This window comes from Protopterus annectens, chromosome 2.part0, assembly GCF_019279795.1.
Source record: "Protopterus annectens isolate FY-2018-M chromosome 2.part0, PAN1.0, whole genome shotgun sequence".
Lineage (NCBI taxonomy): Eukaryota > Metazoa > Chordata > Ceratodontiformes > Protopteridae > Protopterus > Protopterus annectens.
Genome location: NC_056728.1, coordinates 1,962,059,837 through 1,962,077,809, shown reverse-complemented (window position 1 = coordinate 1,962,077,809; position 17,973 = coordinate 1,962,059,837). Strand labels below are relative to the sequence as shown.

The window sequence follows — 17,973 nt, the reverse complement described above, 5'->3', positions numbered from 1 at the left end:
TCCAAACCACCACACAGATGAAGTAAAACACAAATAATGGAAAAATAAGAAAGCCACTGCCCATGGTAAAGAAAAAGCACTCACTTCAATGTTTCCATACTATTAAAACATGAAATAAATTAAGATACAAAATTCACAGACTAAGCGCTTTCGCCTGATAAAATATTATACATCATCAGAGTCAATGAAAACATTTTTAAACTCTACTTAAATAACACCAGCTCTTAAACTCAATCATTACATAATTTTCTGCCATGTCAAATTATGTAATGTTTGTCTTTTCGGCTTTTCCCAGTTAGGGGTCGCCACAGCAGAACTCCGGTCCGCTAATGGCTGGCAGTAGATTTTTTTATGGTGTCAAGTTGCCAGCTCAATGCCCCAACCTTCAGCGAAGGCACACCCATTCATGCATGTGTTTTGGAGGCCACTCGACCGCGGGGAGGACATGCAGACTCCACACAGAAGGCACTCCAGCCGTGAATCGAACAGGAGAACCTCTTGCTGTGCGGCAACAATACTACCGCTGTACCACCGCGGCTTACATGTCAAATTATGTAATATGAAGAATAAAATCTCTAATAAATAAATAGTAAAAATGTTAAAACAGTTAAAAGTTAAAAATAAGACATCTGGAATGCAACTTTAACCTGTTGTAAAAATGGTAAATGAAACAAATATTTACAAAAGGTAGATCATAAGCACTTTAAACCATCTAAAACATATCCATCAAGTATAAACTTCACATAAAATAAACAATTCAAACATCTTTTACTCTCCTTTTTAGAACACACAACAGAGATGCATTGGCATTAATGCCTGGCTTCTCTTTGGCATTTAATCTTAGTTGCCATTCTAACTCTTTGTTTAAACATTCTAATTGAGGGTCACCCCCTCTCATTCCTACTTTTTTTTTTGTCTGTCACAAAAAATATACATTTTTTTATTCGCATTGCATTCCCTAGTGTGCATATATAAAGCACTGGTCTCTTTTCTTTTTCTTATATCCCTATTATGCTCCAGAATTCTGTCATGTAACTTCCTGATGGTCTTGCATATGTAGAACGTAGGGCATGACACACATGTAGCAATATATACAACTCTTTTTGTACTGCAGTTGCAGTGTCCAGGACACTGCAGTGCCCTGTTGTATTTTTCAATAGTCACATAAGGACTATCAAGAAAAACAAGAATGAATAGTTACTTCAGCGGCTAAAATTAGAGGTGTGCCAACTGTAGTCAATTAGGTAAGTAAGCACATGCTGGAAAGTTTGCATGACATGAGTAAGACGTAGTATTTTTTCACTTTTTTTAAAGTTTTTTGGTTACTCTCGGGGGGCCGGATGGCATTGCATGGAGGGCCAGATTTGGCCCCCGGCTAGACATTTTGCACCACTGCTTTATGCCAACTGGCAGACAATGTACAGAGACAATAGTTCATAGGTTTTTAGGTACGTACTAGACTATCTGCCCTTGTGAGACATTTTAAGCCTAGACAATTTCTGTCAAAGGTGACACTCAAACTGTGCGCCCTGTTTCTGTGAGATAAGCACCTTAACCAATATGCCAACCCCTACTAAGATTATATCACCCCTAGATGGACTTGAACTCACAATCCCTGGCTTAGGAGGTGAAGGCCTTATCCATTAGGTATGTGGAACAGGTAGTGGCTAGACACTTGCCTTCAGTGGTAACATAAGCTCTTTCTCATTGCTGAAAATGTTAAGGAAGCTACAAAGCTAACAAAGACGTGTTTTAGTGAGGCTGGGTCATGAAAATGGTCACTGGATATCACCAAGCAGTCATCTACAAATGCCAGGACCCTTGCTCCTTCAGTATGTTGCTGGGAGGAAAAAAAGGCTGTAACTATGAACTATCTTTGTAGCTTGTAGTGGGTTTGGCTACTGTTTTGCATGAAGAAGGATGTAATCTGTATGCCAAGAAAATGTAAAAAAAAAAAAAGAAAAAAAAAAAGAAAATTGCAACAGTGGTGTCTTTGGAATGTGGGAGGAAACCAGAGCACCTGGAGGAAACCCGTGCAGACGCAGGGAGGACATGCACATTCCACACAGAGGGTACCCTAGCTGAGAGTTAAACTGGAGAACCTCTTGCTGTGAGGCAACAATGCTAACTTCTGTACCACTGCTCCAACCAAATGTTTTGAAAATTAGGCTAATTTGGTTAGATGTGTCCACAAGAAGCTGTTTTAGTGTTACAAGCATTGTCAAAAATTTCCAGCTCCATTTTAATGATTTGACTGTTCACTGCCTTTTGATAAATGCAAGAAAAAGAAGCAATTAAATTGCAAAATGCATGTATAAAATGATATATTTACAAAATGCATGTACAAAATGATATACTATGAGATTCACTGTTAAAATTATGATAATGGTTGCATTTACATTCCAAAGGTTAAGATTACTTTTAGAAGCCATTGGAGGATGTCAGGTTTTGCACTAAATGACTTGCTGCATTAAACTGCTCATACATATACTGGATGTAATCTTGATCTTATAACTTGGGGTATGGCTGAAAAGTTTCCAGGAAAGAACAGGTCACTTACCTGGTTAACAAATAAAAAAATTAAAATTAAAATCTGAAATCACTGTTTGAAGCAGAATACAGTATTAAACTATAACAACATTCTAGATGCTAGAAATAGAATGCAGTGACACCTTTGTTAATTATTTGCCATAATTTAGGGGAAAATATAACATTACAGCATCTGACAATTTATGCTTCTTACCTGCCTGTGCTTCATGTTCAGGTTCAGATAGAATCCATCTGTGCCATGCGTATGCAGCAGTATTCCAGAACTTGCTCTTGGATGTACTTCGAACACTATTTCAAACTTTGAGCCCAGATGGAAAGAATTATCTGCAATTAAAAAGATAAACAGCATAAATTCAAGTATAGCTGTGTTCACAAGAATTATGTGAACAGTGAAGTAGTGGTGTTTAAAATACTTGTGAAAATGCAACAGGAAAGTGAAGTTACAGTTTAATAGTATCCTGCATTTACCCAGAATTCTATTTCACTATGGGGAGTCAGAAAAAGACATGATTAGGTCACCCAGAATTTACGGATTTGTGAGTGTAGAAGAATGTCATTCCAATACAATGTTAGTCTTAATTTTACCATTAAAGTTTCTTTTCTTCATAGGTTCATCGTGTCATAGGTTTGTACTAAGCCAGTGGTATATCAACCATTGTAGGTTCAGCGAACAATGCCATAAAAGACAAATTACTGAAGGTGAGCTAATAATTCTGAAAATGATGATGGTATGATGTAGAGATAATTTGAGCGATATACTGTAGATAGATTACTTTTAGCTTGGATTATGTTAGAGGAGAGGAAACCAGGGAGAAGACAGTCAAAAGAAAGGAAAAGAGAACAGGAGAAGGAATAGAGAGGGTGAGAAGTGATACTGTTTAGTACGCCATAGTTAAATGTTTGTAGTCTGTTGGGATGTTTGCGATGAATTTATGAAACTCATTCATCTAACAGAAATTTGCATACTGCTGGGGTTTTGTACTTTCTAATGTGTAGGACAAATGTTTTCTATAGGTGAGCGAGACTCAGGGCAATGAATTTATTTCTGAACTGGGACTTGTTTATATTTTAGTGTAAAGGTAGGCCTTGAGAATGAATATTGACTGAGAATATTTTATTTGGAAGGAAAAGAATTTTGCAGACAGCAGGATTTTACATAATTTAGAAGAAGAAGAAGCACAGACCATCTTGCAGAAACTAGTTCTGTTGGCATACGGGGTTAAAGCCCTGACAATAGCCTAGGCAACATAAGCTCACTTAGCAGACAGGGCACTTGACGTAGGTAGCAGGGGGAAAATGGGTATACCCATCCGGGGGGAAAAGCAGGACAGAGCAGGATGCATGCATATTTCCACAACCCCTCAGAGGTGGAGTAGCATTGTGCAGCCATCCTGGGGGGTGAGATTTCAGCACACCAAGTCACCAGCTGGTGATAGCTCTCATTACAAGTGAAGATGAATGTACACTTGCAGAGGGTGGGCACTGTGGACTTCTGTACTGATGTGAGTAACTCATCCCCTCTACCCAGGGGGGTGGGGTCAAGCCACTCATAGGTGGGATGCCAGATGCCATTGAGAAAAACTGCCATGGCTATCTGAATGATGGGCCCTCAGGATGTCTCTCACCTCCATAATTCTGGGGACTCCTCACCACAAAAAATCAAAAGGACTCAAGTAAGAAGATCACCTCACAAGAGTCTGCAGGACACATAAAGTAAATACAGGGATTTTGGTATATCTGAATAAGAGTGGTTCTGTAAATCTTGGATGCTTTTGGTTATAATAAAATGCCAGAATATTAATAGTTAGAAGAGCTGCATGTAACAAATGGGGCACTTTATTTTATGAGGGAGCAAATATGGGCAATGTAAAAAGGAATTAGGATTTATTAGGATCTGGATGAGAAAGTGCAGTAGATGAGTTGAGAGAGTTAGAAAGATTTTCTGACAACATTGGACCTATGCTGATTTAAGGGCAACACATTGTCCAGTGGCAGATCCAAGAATTTGCAAAGGGGGGGGCGCACTCTGGTCAGTGTAGTACCGGGGTGAGACTGGGAAGTGAGACACTGGGTTTGGTGGTTGTGGAAAGATTACCTTAAGAAGGTCTGACGTGTGGAAAGACAGCAGTATACATTCAGTTCCACATGATGTTGCTCCAGATCTGGTAGTAGAAACAGGTATTTCCTGTACAGCACACAGTACACGTACAGATAGTACAAGTATTTTCAATGCTTGCCTGGAAGAGATGGTTGGTAACTTATACAAAGCCACAGTCTTCTTCCATGGCATAATGGACATATGCACTGTTATGAACTTGGAAAGTATCACACTGAAGGTGAAAACAGCCATGGAGAAATATTTAGTTTTTTAAAATGAAATAATGACTTGTGTGGAAACAGCAAAGTTCAGTTAAGTTTGATTATCCCAGTAAGTAAGTCTGAGAGGAAAAAGATAGAAAGTAAACGAAGAAGCATGTTTCAAGAAAGAGAGTATGAGAGAGAGAAAAACAGGAAAGGAAGAAGCATGATTTGGGAGAGAGTTCAAGAGAGAAAGACGGAAAGGAAAGGAAGAAGTGTGTTTCGAGAGAAAGTTCATATAGAAAGACGGAAAGGAAAGCAACAGGAGTGTTTATAGTGACAAAGACAGGAAATAAGTGCATCTGGAGAAAAAGTATTGTAAATAACATTACTGTGAGAGTAAATGGTTGTTTCTCTTTTAGGACTTGGGAAATTGTATGTATAACATTAGTTAGAAATATACAGGAGTGTGAGCTAGAAGAAAAACAGATCTGTTTGTTAGCTTAAGTTTAGGGGACATTTGGGGAAATCATAGGTGTCAACCCAAATGAAAAGTTCAATGACTCAGGCAACAGAAGTAGAAAGGGCTGTTGCCAAGCTTAATGAGCCTATAACAAGAAAGTAACAAGAGATCCTGTAGACGTATTAGAAATATTTCAAAAATTTTATAAAAGTCTGTATAAAATAGAGAAAGACGGAAAATAGGAAAGAAAAGAAATGGAAATGTTTATGGAAGAAATAAATATGCCAATGTTAGAATCAGATGAGACTCAATTACTAACAGGACTGGAGGAGATGAGATTAAAATGGTGATGTATAAACAATCTACAGGAAAGTCCCCAGGAACAGATGGTATCCCTGTAGAAGTTTGGAAGCTAAGAGGGGAAAAAACTGATAAAGATCTGGAGGGTTTTGTTTAACTGTATTTTAAGAGGAGGAAATTACCACCGTCCTGGAAGAAAGCAGTGGTAGCTGTAATACCTAAAGACGGTAAAGATCCATCAGATCCAGCTTCATACAGGCCCATTTCAATAGTAAACCATGATGATAAAGTGTTCATGTCTATAATAGCTAAAGAAATGGCAAAAATAATGCCAGAGTTGATAGATATGGATTGATGTGGTTTTGTGGAGGGGATGCAAACATTTGACAAGATTAATAGAACATTGATGATCCAGTGGGAAGCACAATGCAAGTAAATATCACTGTTGTTGGTGGGTATTTATGCAGAGAAAGCATTTCACAGAGTAAGCTGGGAGTTTATGAGCAGAGCAATGGAAGCATTTGCATTTCCTGATAAAAATTTCAAGTTTAATTAGGAGTATATATGAGGGATTGGAGGTGAAAATTAAAGTGGGTGGGGTCCTCTTTGATAATTTCTGCTTGAGCAGAGGAACACGGCAGGGGTGTCCTCTTTCCCCTTTGTTATTTGCATTTTATTTAGAACAACTGACAAAGAAAATAAGGGAATCAGAAATTCAAGAAAATAATTTGCATGGTTTGTCAAGGAAAGCCAACTCTATTTGAAGATGATATTATTTTATACCTGACAAAACCAGAAAGGGACATTATAGTATTGTGTAGCATTTTGAGTGGGTTTCAAATCTTTTCAGGATACAAAATTAATGAAGTTAAACAAAGGCCATAGCAATATATTATATGCCCATACTCGAATTGGTTCAACAATATCCATACTTAAGGGGACATGATAAAATTAAACATTTAGGGGTATGGATAAAGAAGATTCTGGTGTGGCAGCTAAGGATATGTGGGAAGAGACAAAAAAATAATACAAAAATGAGAAAAATCAGAGCTCTGTTATATGGATATGGATAGTATGATGCAAGCAGTTACAATGCTTTTAGTCCTTTTAGTCTTATACATAGGTCAGGGTGGCCACGGTACTGCAGCGGTTAGTGTTGCTACCTTACAGCAAGAGGTTCTCCGGTTTGATCCTTGGCTGGGGTGCCTTCTGTGCAGAGTCTACATGTCCTCCCTGTGGTCGTGTGGGTTTCTTCAGGGTGCTCTGGTTTCCTCCCACATCCCAAAGACATGCTGTAGGTGGATTAGATACTCTAAATTGGCCCTAGGCGTGAGTGTGTGTGTGTGTGTGTGTCTTCCGTGGAAGGTTGGGTGCCTGGCTGGCAACTTGACACTGTAAAACTGCACTGTCAATCATGAGCAGACAGGTGATCGGCTGTGGTGACCCCTAACCGAGAAAAGCCAGAAGAAGTCTTATGCACAGGTCAGGCATATTTTTATCAACCAGAGGAGAAGTTGTGGATATGAATTAACAGAGAGATGAATGATTTTATCTGGAAGGGGAAGATGGTAAGAGTTAAGTAGGATAAGCTGATTCTTCCAATAGAACAAGGCAGATTGGGATTACCTGATTTGAAGGGGTATTTCAGAGCTACACAGATAAGACTGCTGTACATAGCGCAAGCAGAAACCTATAATTCAAAGTGGATGATGATGATGAAATGGGGGGGGGGGGGCTCAGAAAAGAAAGAGACTGGTATTTTGGATGCACTTTGGACCTTTAAGGAAAATAACAATAATCATACAGAATGTTATATTCATAAAGTAGAAGAAAATATTCTAAGAACTAAGCCAACACTGGAATGGAGAAAGGGGTTTCTGCCAATAGGGATGACTGCAACTAGGGATATAGACAATAGGCAAGAAGTTGGCTGGAATTTATTGGAGAAAACTGGCAAAGGAACCAAGGTATTGGGAGCAAATAACTAGGAAAAGGTAATAGAATGGGAAGATGCCAAGAATTTGCACTGCAGGTTGGAGATCGCCTTCCATATCAAGGATTGATATCAGAGTACAGGCAAAGAGAAAGAAATAGGGGGTCCTAAACAAAAGACCAGCACTGGTGAATTTTTAGTAGAATCTGGAACAGAAACTGCCATTAAAAAGGAATAATTAGTAGAACATAACATATTGCATGATAACTATAAGAACCAATCAGAAGAGGTTAGAAGGGATTGGATAAGAAATTCACAAAGAAACAATGGGAGGATATATGTATGTCTCCCAAATATGCAACAAAATCTAAAAGATTTAGGATTTTTGCTTGGAAATGTTTATATCATTATGTTTATGCTCCAAGCAGACTCCAGAGAATTTTTCCTCAGGTAAACAGCAAATGTTGGAGGAGTGAAGGGGAAGAAAGAGACAATTGGGAAGATATTTTCTGGGACTGCAATGAGTTGGCAGACTTTAAATGACTCCCTGCAGGCTGTACAGTCTGAGATGCTGGGTGGGCAGATTGGTATGATGAGGGAAGATGATTTTTCTGAGCTATGATACAGAATCGAAACTGCCTAAACTTGGTAAGGTGTTGCTGTGTCCAATTATGGTGGCTGCCAAAAAAGCAATTACTAGAAAATGGAAATTAAAATCTAAACCAACTGTACTAGAAGTAATGAATACAGTACCAGAGATAAAACTGGAATTGAGATATTTAGAAAAGGGTAGGAGCAAATTACATCGGAAAAATGGGAATTGTGGGAACAATGCATACAGGGAGGAATGAGGTTTAAAAAAAGCAGGACTTAAATGAGATGTAATGTTTGACTGAAAATTATTAAGTAGATTATAAGTGATGTATAATGTTTGCAACTGGGGGTGTGTCAGTATGGTTTGTGATGTAAAAATGCTTGCAACTAGGATTGTGCTGGCATGGTTTTTCATTTATATAAATGTATGATTGACTACATCATTAAGTAATGGTTTAATAAAGATGTTTCTTGTCTAAAAAAGGAAAAGGCAGGAATTGAATAATTTATGTAATGTTGTTTAGGGTATATGATATATAGCAATATATGCAAAGTATAATATTTGTAAATGTGAACTTGTTAATGCAGTTTGATTAAATGTAAATTTGCCTATGTTACAAGATGGTGTTAAAAAAAGCTGTTGAAGTTCCTGAAATGCTTCACACCACATTAGCAAAGCAAATGACTGGAAAGTGGAAAATACTGAAAATAATTCAAAACTGAGGATCACTCAGAAACATTTCTGTAAGCATACGCATCTGATTTCCCATTCCTTAAACCAGTATTTTTATGAAAATGTGTGCCCTACTTATTTTGTAATTAGTTGATAATGACATCAACTTTGAACTTCTGGGAAAATAAAACTCTGACAGGTGTTAAAATCTGAAAATTCATGATGGAATAACACTACAGTAAAAAAAAAATCATATCTAAAGGAAAACATATTCCTGCACACATTATTTAAAGCAGTAACCATTTTAAAATGAATATTAAAGAAACATAATAACAGCGTGTTTGTCGAAAGTCATGGTGACAGTAAAGTTCAGTTTCTTTATGTAATTTTTGTATATGCATCCCTTCATATTATTTGTTATAGCATGATCTATTGTACTGCAGGTTTGGGGTTTGTAATTATGTTGTGATGCATTTTACTGTGCACAATACTATCTTTTACAACTGTAAGATGACTGAGAAAGGTTACTGTATACAATAAGCCATGTGAATTTATTTTTCGGTATACTGAAAGATGTTCAGTCACCTTATACATATACATATGTTTGCATGTGATACATATGTTTACATGTGATATACGGGCGAAATGTTGTTAAAAGCTACTGAGAAAAATATAAGTAGGCATCAGGCATTTCTTTAAAATTTCTGAACGACATATTCATTTCCTGCATTTTTGATCAGCTTTACAGTCCTTTTTTTTGTACAGATGGAAAATTGTGCCCATTGGTGCAGCAGTTGTCATCTTCTCAGACTGAATTCCCTTTATGTTGAGTCTTTTTAAGCAATTGTTGCCTAACTCACTGCCAGTTGTAGCTCTAAAAGTACATTGCTGTCTGCTGACAGGCTCAGGAAAGTCAAGATACCATCAGGCCCAGTGTTCAGCTTTGCTATTTATTTATTTATTTATTTATTGTCTCATTTTCTTAACTGGGTAGATACATTTTTTATAATGTACTTTTCCAGGGCTGGTCTGGAACACATATTACATGATTCTGCTCTGCTTAGAGTTTACTTCAGTTATGCAAGTTATTAATTTACCTACGTTTGGACTTTGTTATTTAATAGGTGAGTGAATTAGACTGCAGGGACCTTTTTTTCTGGCATGACATATGGATAGTAAGACTAAATAGAACCATTCAGAGCAAAACAAACTGGACTGATATGCACAAGCAGTATTAGGATGCTTAGGAATTTAGTGATGCCACTCTTATGTTGTTGTTCATGTGCATTTAATTTTGGTAACTTTGTATATCAATTATTACCAGAGGTCATATTTAAGGTGTGCTTTAAGGCTTTCATGGTATTAAACGGTTCTCCTGTTCAATTCTCAGCTGAAATGCCTTCTGTGTGGAGTCTGCATGTCCTCCCTGCGGTCGAGTGGCCTCCAAAAGACACGAGTGAATGGGCGTACCTTCTCTGAAGGTTGGGCGTCGGCTGGCAACTTGGCACCATAAATAAAAAAAAAAAATCTACTGCCAATGTCTGTATACATTCCTAAATACCGAATCACAATTTCAGTCATAATTTGTTGGAACGAAGTAAATGTACTTCAGTAAAAGATACTGTATAGCATACCGTATAATCATTTTGTAAGCAGACTCATTTGTTAAAACACAGAAGGGCTTTTAAAAGTTCAGCAGGACTGATATTCCCTCATACATACTGTAGAGCTTGCTGAAAGCCAGCACTTGCCTAATGCATAAATTAAGGGCACAGGGATACATTGCAGACCCGACACAAAAGAAGAATGACAGCTACAGAGCCACCTCTCTCAGTTTCACAGACACATAATCTCAAAACAGTAATCGCTCATTACTGTGGTGGGGCTACTGAAAATTAGCCACAAAAATAGTAAGAAAACAAAAAAGCAACAATCTTAAGAGCCTAATCTGGTTTTCCACTAGAACTGTTTTCATCTAAAAAAAATTTGCATTCTGATGAATCACTTATTACCCTTTCTTTATGTCATTCCTGTAATGTTTGTTACGTTCAAAGAAAATATCATTGGCAGCAAACTACTGTAAAGGTATTCAATATATGATTTATTGCTTTACTAATCTTTTCCCAGTTTTTTAAATTGTAATGGAAACATTTACTTTCAATTTTAAATAAGTATATGCATAGAAAATAAAATCAGAAGATAAAAATGGTAGACAAAATTAATATTTCTTGAGATTTCTGCAAGTTAACTGGGTGTACTTTAGAAGCAGGTGATTAAAGCCATGAGTACTGAAAATCAACAGTCTGGAAATAATACATGTGTTTCCAGAGTCAACATAAGGAAGCAGAAAGATGCTTGATATGAAGACACACACATATTTAAGTTTTGCATACTTAGCCCCCCCCCCCCCAAAGGTGAAGGTCCACAGTACAACTTCGCTGTTAGCTCTGACTTCTATGACCAGCAAGTATTATCAAGAATCTTTCTTTCCAGTTCAACAGCAGGATGAAATGTGATATAAGCATTAAAAAAATGTTTTGAATTTCAAGGTCTGCTTCAGCAGCACTTTTGACCACTTCTACCACTCCGAATGACCTGATATCATTTGAGTTGCCTCAGTGACATTTACTTGAATCACCTCCCAGAGTGACTAAGTCAAACTTCAGCCTAGTTGCTTCAGTGAACTGGTTTCCAACCTAAATCTAAATCTCTGTTTTCTCTGTCTAGGGTCCTTTTACAGCTAGGATGTCAGGCTTTTTCTCTTTAAGAGAATACATAGAGATTTCACTACAAGGCAACAGATCTTCAGGCCAAATGGCGCACCAGCATTTGCCAATAAAATCATAAAGACGTCACCTTCTTGTTCCCTTCACTGCCATTTTTGAATCCTTGTCAAAATTACTTGGGAAAATGATAGTATGTTTAAAAGAAAGAAAAGCAGGGACAGAGGGGATTTTTGTCTTATTCCTTTTCTGGTTTACAATGATTTTGTTATTTCTATTCCAGTCTTCAATAAAGCAGGCATCTAATGTTAAAGACATTTTAGCATGTCAAATATGGGCCTTGGACTAAATGCTTTCACAATGCTTAAACTGAATATGAGATGAAGTTCCTCTTTGTTGTTCAGGTGTTCTAGCAACAACAATGCCTATCAGATATCATCCAATGTATATACTTCCCATGTTTATTTTCTATCTACTGGAACCAAAGTCCGAATATCCCATAAAGGTTTTATAATGTACATTAAGAAGGGATATCATACTATATCAAGACATGTTTAACAAGGCTTTACTTAGTTTGAGGTTCATCACTGTACCCACATAGTGTCTGGATGTTGGAAGTTGCTGATGGTTCCATGTTCTACAAACCTTCAGCTGTCCCTCTTTTCTTTATTTCTCCAAAACTTTTGTTTTTCTAATACCATGATGGGAATGGACCCTTATTCCTAAGTCAAAGTACGATTAAAGTTCATGAAATTAGTATTATTTTACTCTTTGATGTCAGCCAGAAGTGCTCTTCGTAGCACTCGCAATGTGCCCAGTAACAACTCCTTCTGCAATTCATATGGAGTTACATGTATTGGTAACATATCTAAATATGATTGTCGACTCTTTTTTATAAGGCCTATTGCTCCTACTACTATTGGAACTATCTGTGTATCTTTCATCCACATTGCTCTCCTTTCTGCTTGCAAATCCTGATATTTTATGACTTTGTGTGGTGCTGCGGTAGCGTTGTCGCCTCACAGTTAGACGTTGCCTGTTCTATTCTGAGTTAGAGCGTCTTCTGTGTGGTGACATGCGTGAATGGGTGTTCCTTCATTGAAGGTTGTGTGTTAGGCCCGGCAAGCCAGCACATAAAAATCTACTGCCATTCATTAGCGGACCGGAGTTCCACTGTGGCGACCCCTAACCGGGAAAAGCCAAAAGACACAAAAATCTCTCTGTGCACAATACACTATAGTCATTGGGTTTTGCTTCTCCTGGGCCACTATATCTGGTTTTCTAGCATCTATCTTTTGAACTGTTGATAATAGATGATCTCATGTGATGTAGCCGTCTTCATTTTCTATGATGCTTTGTGGCTCATATTTCCAGTGTTTTTCAATCACTTCAGTACCATAAAGTTTGCACAATCCCCACAGAAACAGTCTTGCTACATTATTACGCCTTTCAGTATACAGTTTTTCTGCCATTAGTATGTCGCAACCAGCTATGCAGTGTGCAACTGTTTCCAATCCTGTTTTACAAAACCTACATTTGTCTGTTTCTCCCAGATGTTCAATGGACTTTGTAAACTAACTTGTACGTAGCCCACTTTCTTGGGCCACCAATATTAACCTTTCATCTCTTGGTTTAAATTCACCTATCCTTAACCATCCCTGTGTTAGTTCCTGATCAACATGAGGTTCTTCCAGAAGTTTTCTATACTTGCAACTATATTTCCACATTTTCCACATTTCTTCCCTTCTCATCTGGTCCTTCACCTTATATTCTTTCTTTTGTTTTTTTGCACATTCATTTCCTGCCTGATTTTTATCTACTTGTGATTTGATTTCTATTCCTGCTCGATGCCGATATGCTTCTGCTAGCCTAAACAGTGAAGTCATCTTAGATTTACTCTCCTCATGTTTCAAAGCTTTCACTACATTTGGGTCTTGTGAGGTCAGTAGAAATGTGTGGAGTCCCACAATTGCAGATCTATAGATGTAATCAATTTCAAGGAGGCCCATCTCTCCTTCAGAATGGGGAATATATAATCTTGGTATGCACTTATTTTTAGCATCCTTCTTGTTTTCCTATCTAATCTATCCGACATGTTTTGGGACCAGTCAATCTCTCCAAAATTGCAAGTTAGGACAGGAAGAACAAATTTGGATTTCGTTCCTAGATGTCAACGCTGTTTTCAGGATTAATTTAAGTCTTTTGAAGTACTCCTTACTAAGTATTATTTGCATTTGTTCATGTTTTATTGTTGATCCTTCATCATCAATTCCCAAATATTTATACACTCCCCCTTGCTCAAGTTCTTTTATATCACATTCTTGTCCCAAACTGATGTTTTCTTGGTGTTGCAGTTTTTTTTGCTTTAAAGGTTGCTTTTGCACATTTATCAAGACCAAATAACATTCTTATATCATCTGAAAAAGTTTTGACAACTTGTAGTTGTGCTTTCATTTCCTCATTTGATGAGCTATACAGTTTCAAATCTTCAACAAAGAGAAGATGAGAAGTTTTTGCACTTCATTGTTTTCTAGGAGCCAAATTATAGCCATGACCTAAGTTGTTAAGTAGACAACTTAATGGATTAAGGGCAAGGCAGAATAGCAGCAGTGACAGAGGGTCACCCTGGAATACCCCCTTTGGATTTCTATCGCTGGAATAATAAATTGTCCTTTATCATGTCTTAACTGCAAAGTGGTCTGCTACTGTTTCATGGTCACTGTAATGTAGTCAATCAGAGTAGGGTGTATGTTATACATTTTTAAGTACTCTTTTATCCATGAATGTAGGATACTGTCAAATGCTTTTTTATAGTCAGTCCATGCCATACTTAAATTCTTCCCCTTTTACAGTTCTCCACTATGACTTTAACAACAAATGATCCTTTGTTCTGTATGACTTTCTTTTATTGCCCTTTTGTTCTATTGCCATAATTGAGTTTTCTTCTAAATGGCTATAAACTCTGTCAGCACCAATTCCAGTGTATAGTTTATATGTCCTCAGAAGGCAAGTTATTGGTCTATAATTTTTAGGGTAGCTTACAGGTTCACTCTTACGCAGGACCATTGCTTTTCCTGTTGTTAGCCAGGTTGGCGTCTGTTTGGGGTCAGCATATAAATAATTCTTACTCATGGCTAAATCTTCTTGCAAAGATGTTAATACTTTTAACCAGAAGTTAGGTAACTGCATCTGGGCCTGGGGTTTTCCAATCAGATGTTTTTCTTAACTTTGTTTCAATCTCCCTGGTTGTTACTTCATCCCATTTCATATCCTGTACCTTTAAACTTCTTATTCTTTCTTTTACTTCTTCTGTTCATTTAGCATCTTTGTTATGTTCCACAGGATCTTCATAGATATTTCTCCAAAATTTATATATTTCTTCTTTTTTTTGGTGGTCCTTTAATTCCTTTTACCTTATTTTGCAATTCTCTATAAAACATTTTTGGGTCATCAATACATTTCTTATTTTGTACTTTTGCTTTATATTTGTCTACGTATCTTCTATGTTTTTCCAGCTGTGCTGAGATTTTTAGTTTATTATTTGCGAGATCCTGATCTGTTCTAATAATGCGCATTGCTTTTATCACGTCTATCATTCTGAGTATTTTTGTTGATCTGTTCCCTCTTCTATACTCTTCTAATAGTGACACTTCTTGTCTTAGTTGCTTTATAGTTTGCTCTATTTGATACTTCCATGATGGTATTCGATTTCTCCCCTTCCTTTCCCTCACTACCCTGTGTTCTTGTGGTAGAACATTATCAGTTATTAATTTAGCTGCACAGTAATATATCCTGTTTACTTCTGCTATATTGCATGAATCTTTATGGACAGTCCTAATTACTGTGTTCATTTGTTTTCTCAGACTTCTGACTTTTTGGGTTTTATTGACCTTCTGTAGTCTATTTCTTTCATTGATATTAATATGTCTATATAGCTCTATTAAATCAAGTAACTCTTCTCTTAGCTCAATTTCTTCTAAACTGAGGGCACATTTTTTATTTTCCATTTCCTGTGGGAATTCTATAGAAAGTTCTGTAGCATCTTCCTGTGGCACATTCTCATCAATTTCATCCTGTGCCATCTGTTGCTCTGTCATATGGGAACTAACTGCCCTATCACTCCTCAACATTGATTGTGTCAGAGTTTACACAGTTTCCTGTTCCTTCCTTTGCTGTCCAGCTTCAAGTGAATGTTTATACTGGTTTCCTGTGGAAGGCTCCAAAATATCTTCATATGGCACCTGACCAATTGCTTCCCATTCCACTGGTTTTCTCTTAATTTGGAGTTCCATTGTTCTGCCCTGTTGTGGTGCTTTTTGAATTAGATTTTCTACACTGAATCCTTCACTTTGGAGGTACTTCATGACTTCAGTTTCTATTTCTTTAACTTTTCCATTTATTTTCTTATTTTTTGTATTGTAAAGTTTTCCGTGTCTGGATTCCTTTGCCTGTATTTCTCTTCAAATATCTTTGGTGTTGCTCTTTTTGTATTGGTTAGTTTTGCTTTCTCCTTTGCATAGATATTACACCATATTAAATCTCTTTTTCTTTCATGTCTATATTGCTTCTTCAGCTGACACCTGATCTTCCTGTTTCTCCTTACTTCTACATCAAATCCTTTACTTTGCAGGCACTCTATAACTTCAACTTTTATTTTTTTTTTAACATACTTTACTAATCTTCTTTTTCACATTCCCTCTTTGTGATATTATTTTTTTTTTTTATTGTGAACTTTTTCATAACTGGATGCCTTTGCCTGTATTTCTTTTCAAATATCTTAGGGTCTGCCTTCTTTATGTTGATTAATTTGGCTTTCGCTTTTGCATAAATACTGCACCATATCAAATCTCTCTTTCTTTCCCATCTCCATATTTCTTTCTATATTTTTCAAAAATATCTAGGTTTTATTGTTTATATTTTTGTACTTCTTCAGATGCTTCTTTTCCCAAACAGATCACAGTTTCTTCATCCACATACTGTTTCAAAAATCTGTTGTATTAATGACCACAAATTTTTATTTGAAGCTTCTGACAGTTTTTCTTGCAGGAGTATTTTTCTTTCCTCAAACTTATCTCTTAATCTTTTTGTATATCCTGTGTCTGGAAATTTTGGGCTTTTCGCATAATAGTAACAATACAGAATTTCTTTCGTATTCTCAATAGTCCACTCTATTGTCTTTATGGCTCTTTTTAGCCTATTAATTTTTGTGATTTTTGTGGACTACTACTTCCTTCTACAATAGGGACGCCATCCTCCCCCTTGGCTTACCTTGGCCCCATTGTAAGAATGTTTCCGTATTTTAAGGATTCTATACTGTCATTTTTTCCAGTCCTGGCACCAGTGCGCCTACCAGGATTGGGCACTTTTTTTTATCCTGGGTCTTGTGCACCCAGGTATCTTTTTCAGTTTTTGACCTACTTCTGTCTATGATATATGCCATATAAATACAGTCTATATATCAGTGTCGCCTTGGTGAGATTTTGGGGAAAAACAGGGTCCAACTTGGAAGGTACTCACCAAGACTTGAGGATGAATTCAATTTCAGCACTACTACTCTCCTTTGCTTGCTGACATTTCATCTCTCAGTTCGGACCCCTCTTTTTAATTTCTCCACATCTTTTGGGATTCTAATACTATGACGGGAATGGACTCCATTTCTAAGTCAAAGTAGGATTAAAGTTCATGAAATTCAGCAGAAAAAAGCCCAAAAGGAATGAAGATCTACAACAATACAAAACCAGGATACAGACTTGAAAAATCATGCAGACCACCATGCTGAGGAGCATAAACTTTTAATAAAATAATAAAACAAACAAGGACAAGCACTTTCAGGTTTTCCCTTCATCATATCCATAAAATTTTAAACACATGCAAACACACACATGCATATATATACATATATATATATATATATATATATATATATATATATATATATATATATAAACATTCACCAATCAGCATTGAAGCCTCCTCCATTTCAGAACAGGTTTCATAGGGAGTACATAGTTTAAACCAGGTGATTTATATGCCATGAACTCTGCTATCCAATTAGACTCAGCACTCTCAGTCTTATTTACAATGTCCACACCTCTAGCATTAATATTAACCACCTGCAAAACCATGAATAAAAAACATGGCCAGTGTGTAAAACATTAAGTTGTGCTAATGCATTATGCTGTGCAGCTAGTCTAATATCTCTTAAATGTTGTAAAATATGATCTTTAAGTTGTCGATTCATTTTACCTACATAAAAAGAGCAGCATTGCCCACATTTAGCCAAATAAACCACATTAGTACTGCTACAATTTGAATAAAGTAGGGGTTGGTAAACACGTTTAGTAACAGGATGAACAAACCTATTGTCAGAAGTCGGAAAAGAAACACACTAAAAACTGAGAAAGAAAACAAAGGTAGTAAACAGACTTCACTGGCCATA

The 17,973-nt window shown here is 36.8% G+C and overlaps 1 protein-coding gene across 1 annotated transcript in view; it reads right to left on the bottom strand.

Annotated features, from left to right (window-relative positions):
* The window catches only part of LAMA4 (laminin subunit alpha 4), a 1,355,623-nt gene that overhangs the window by 72,557 nt on the left and 1,265,093 nt on the right, over nt 1-17,973 (bottom strand). The window contains exon 37 of the mRNA XM_044061904.1: nt 2,744-2,874. Coding sequence (XP_043917839.1) covers nt 2,744-2,874 — 131 coding nt within the window. The remainder of the gene's footprint in view (nt 1-2,743; nt 2,875-17,973) is intronic.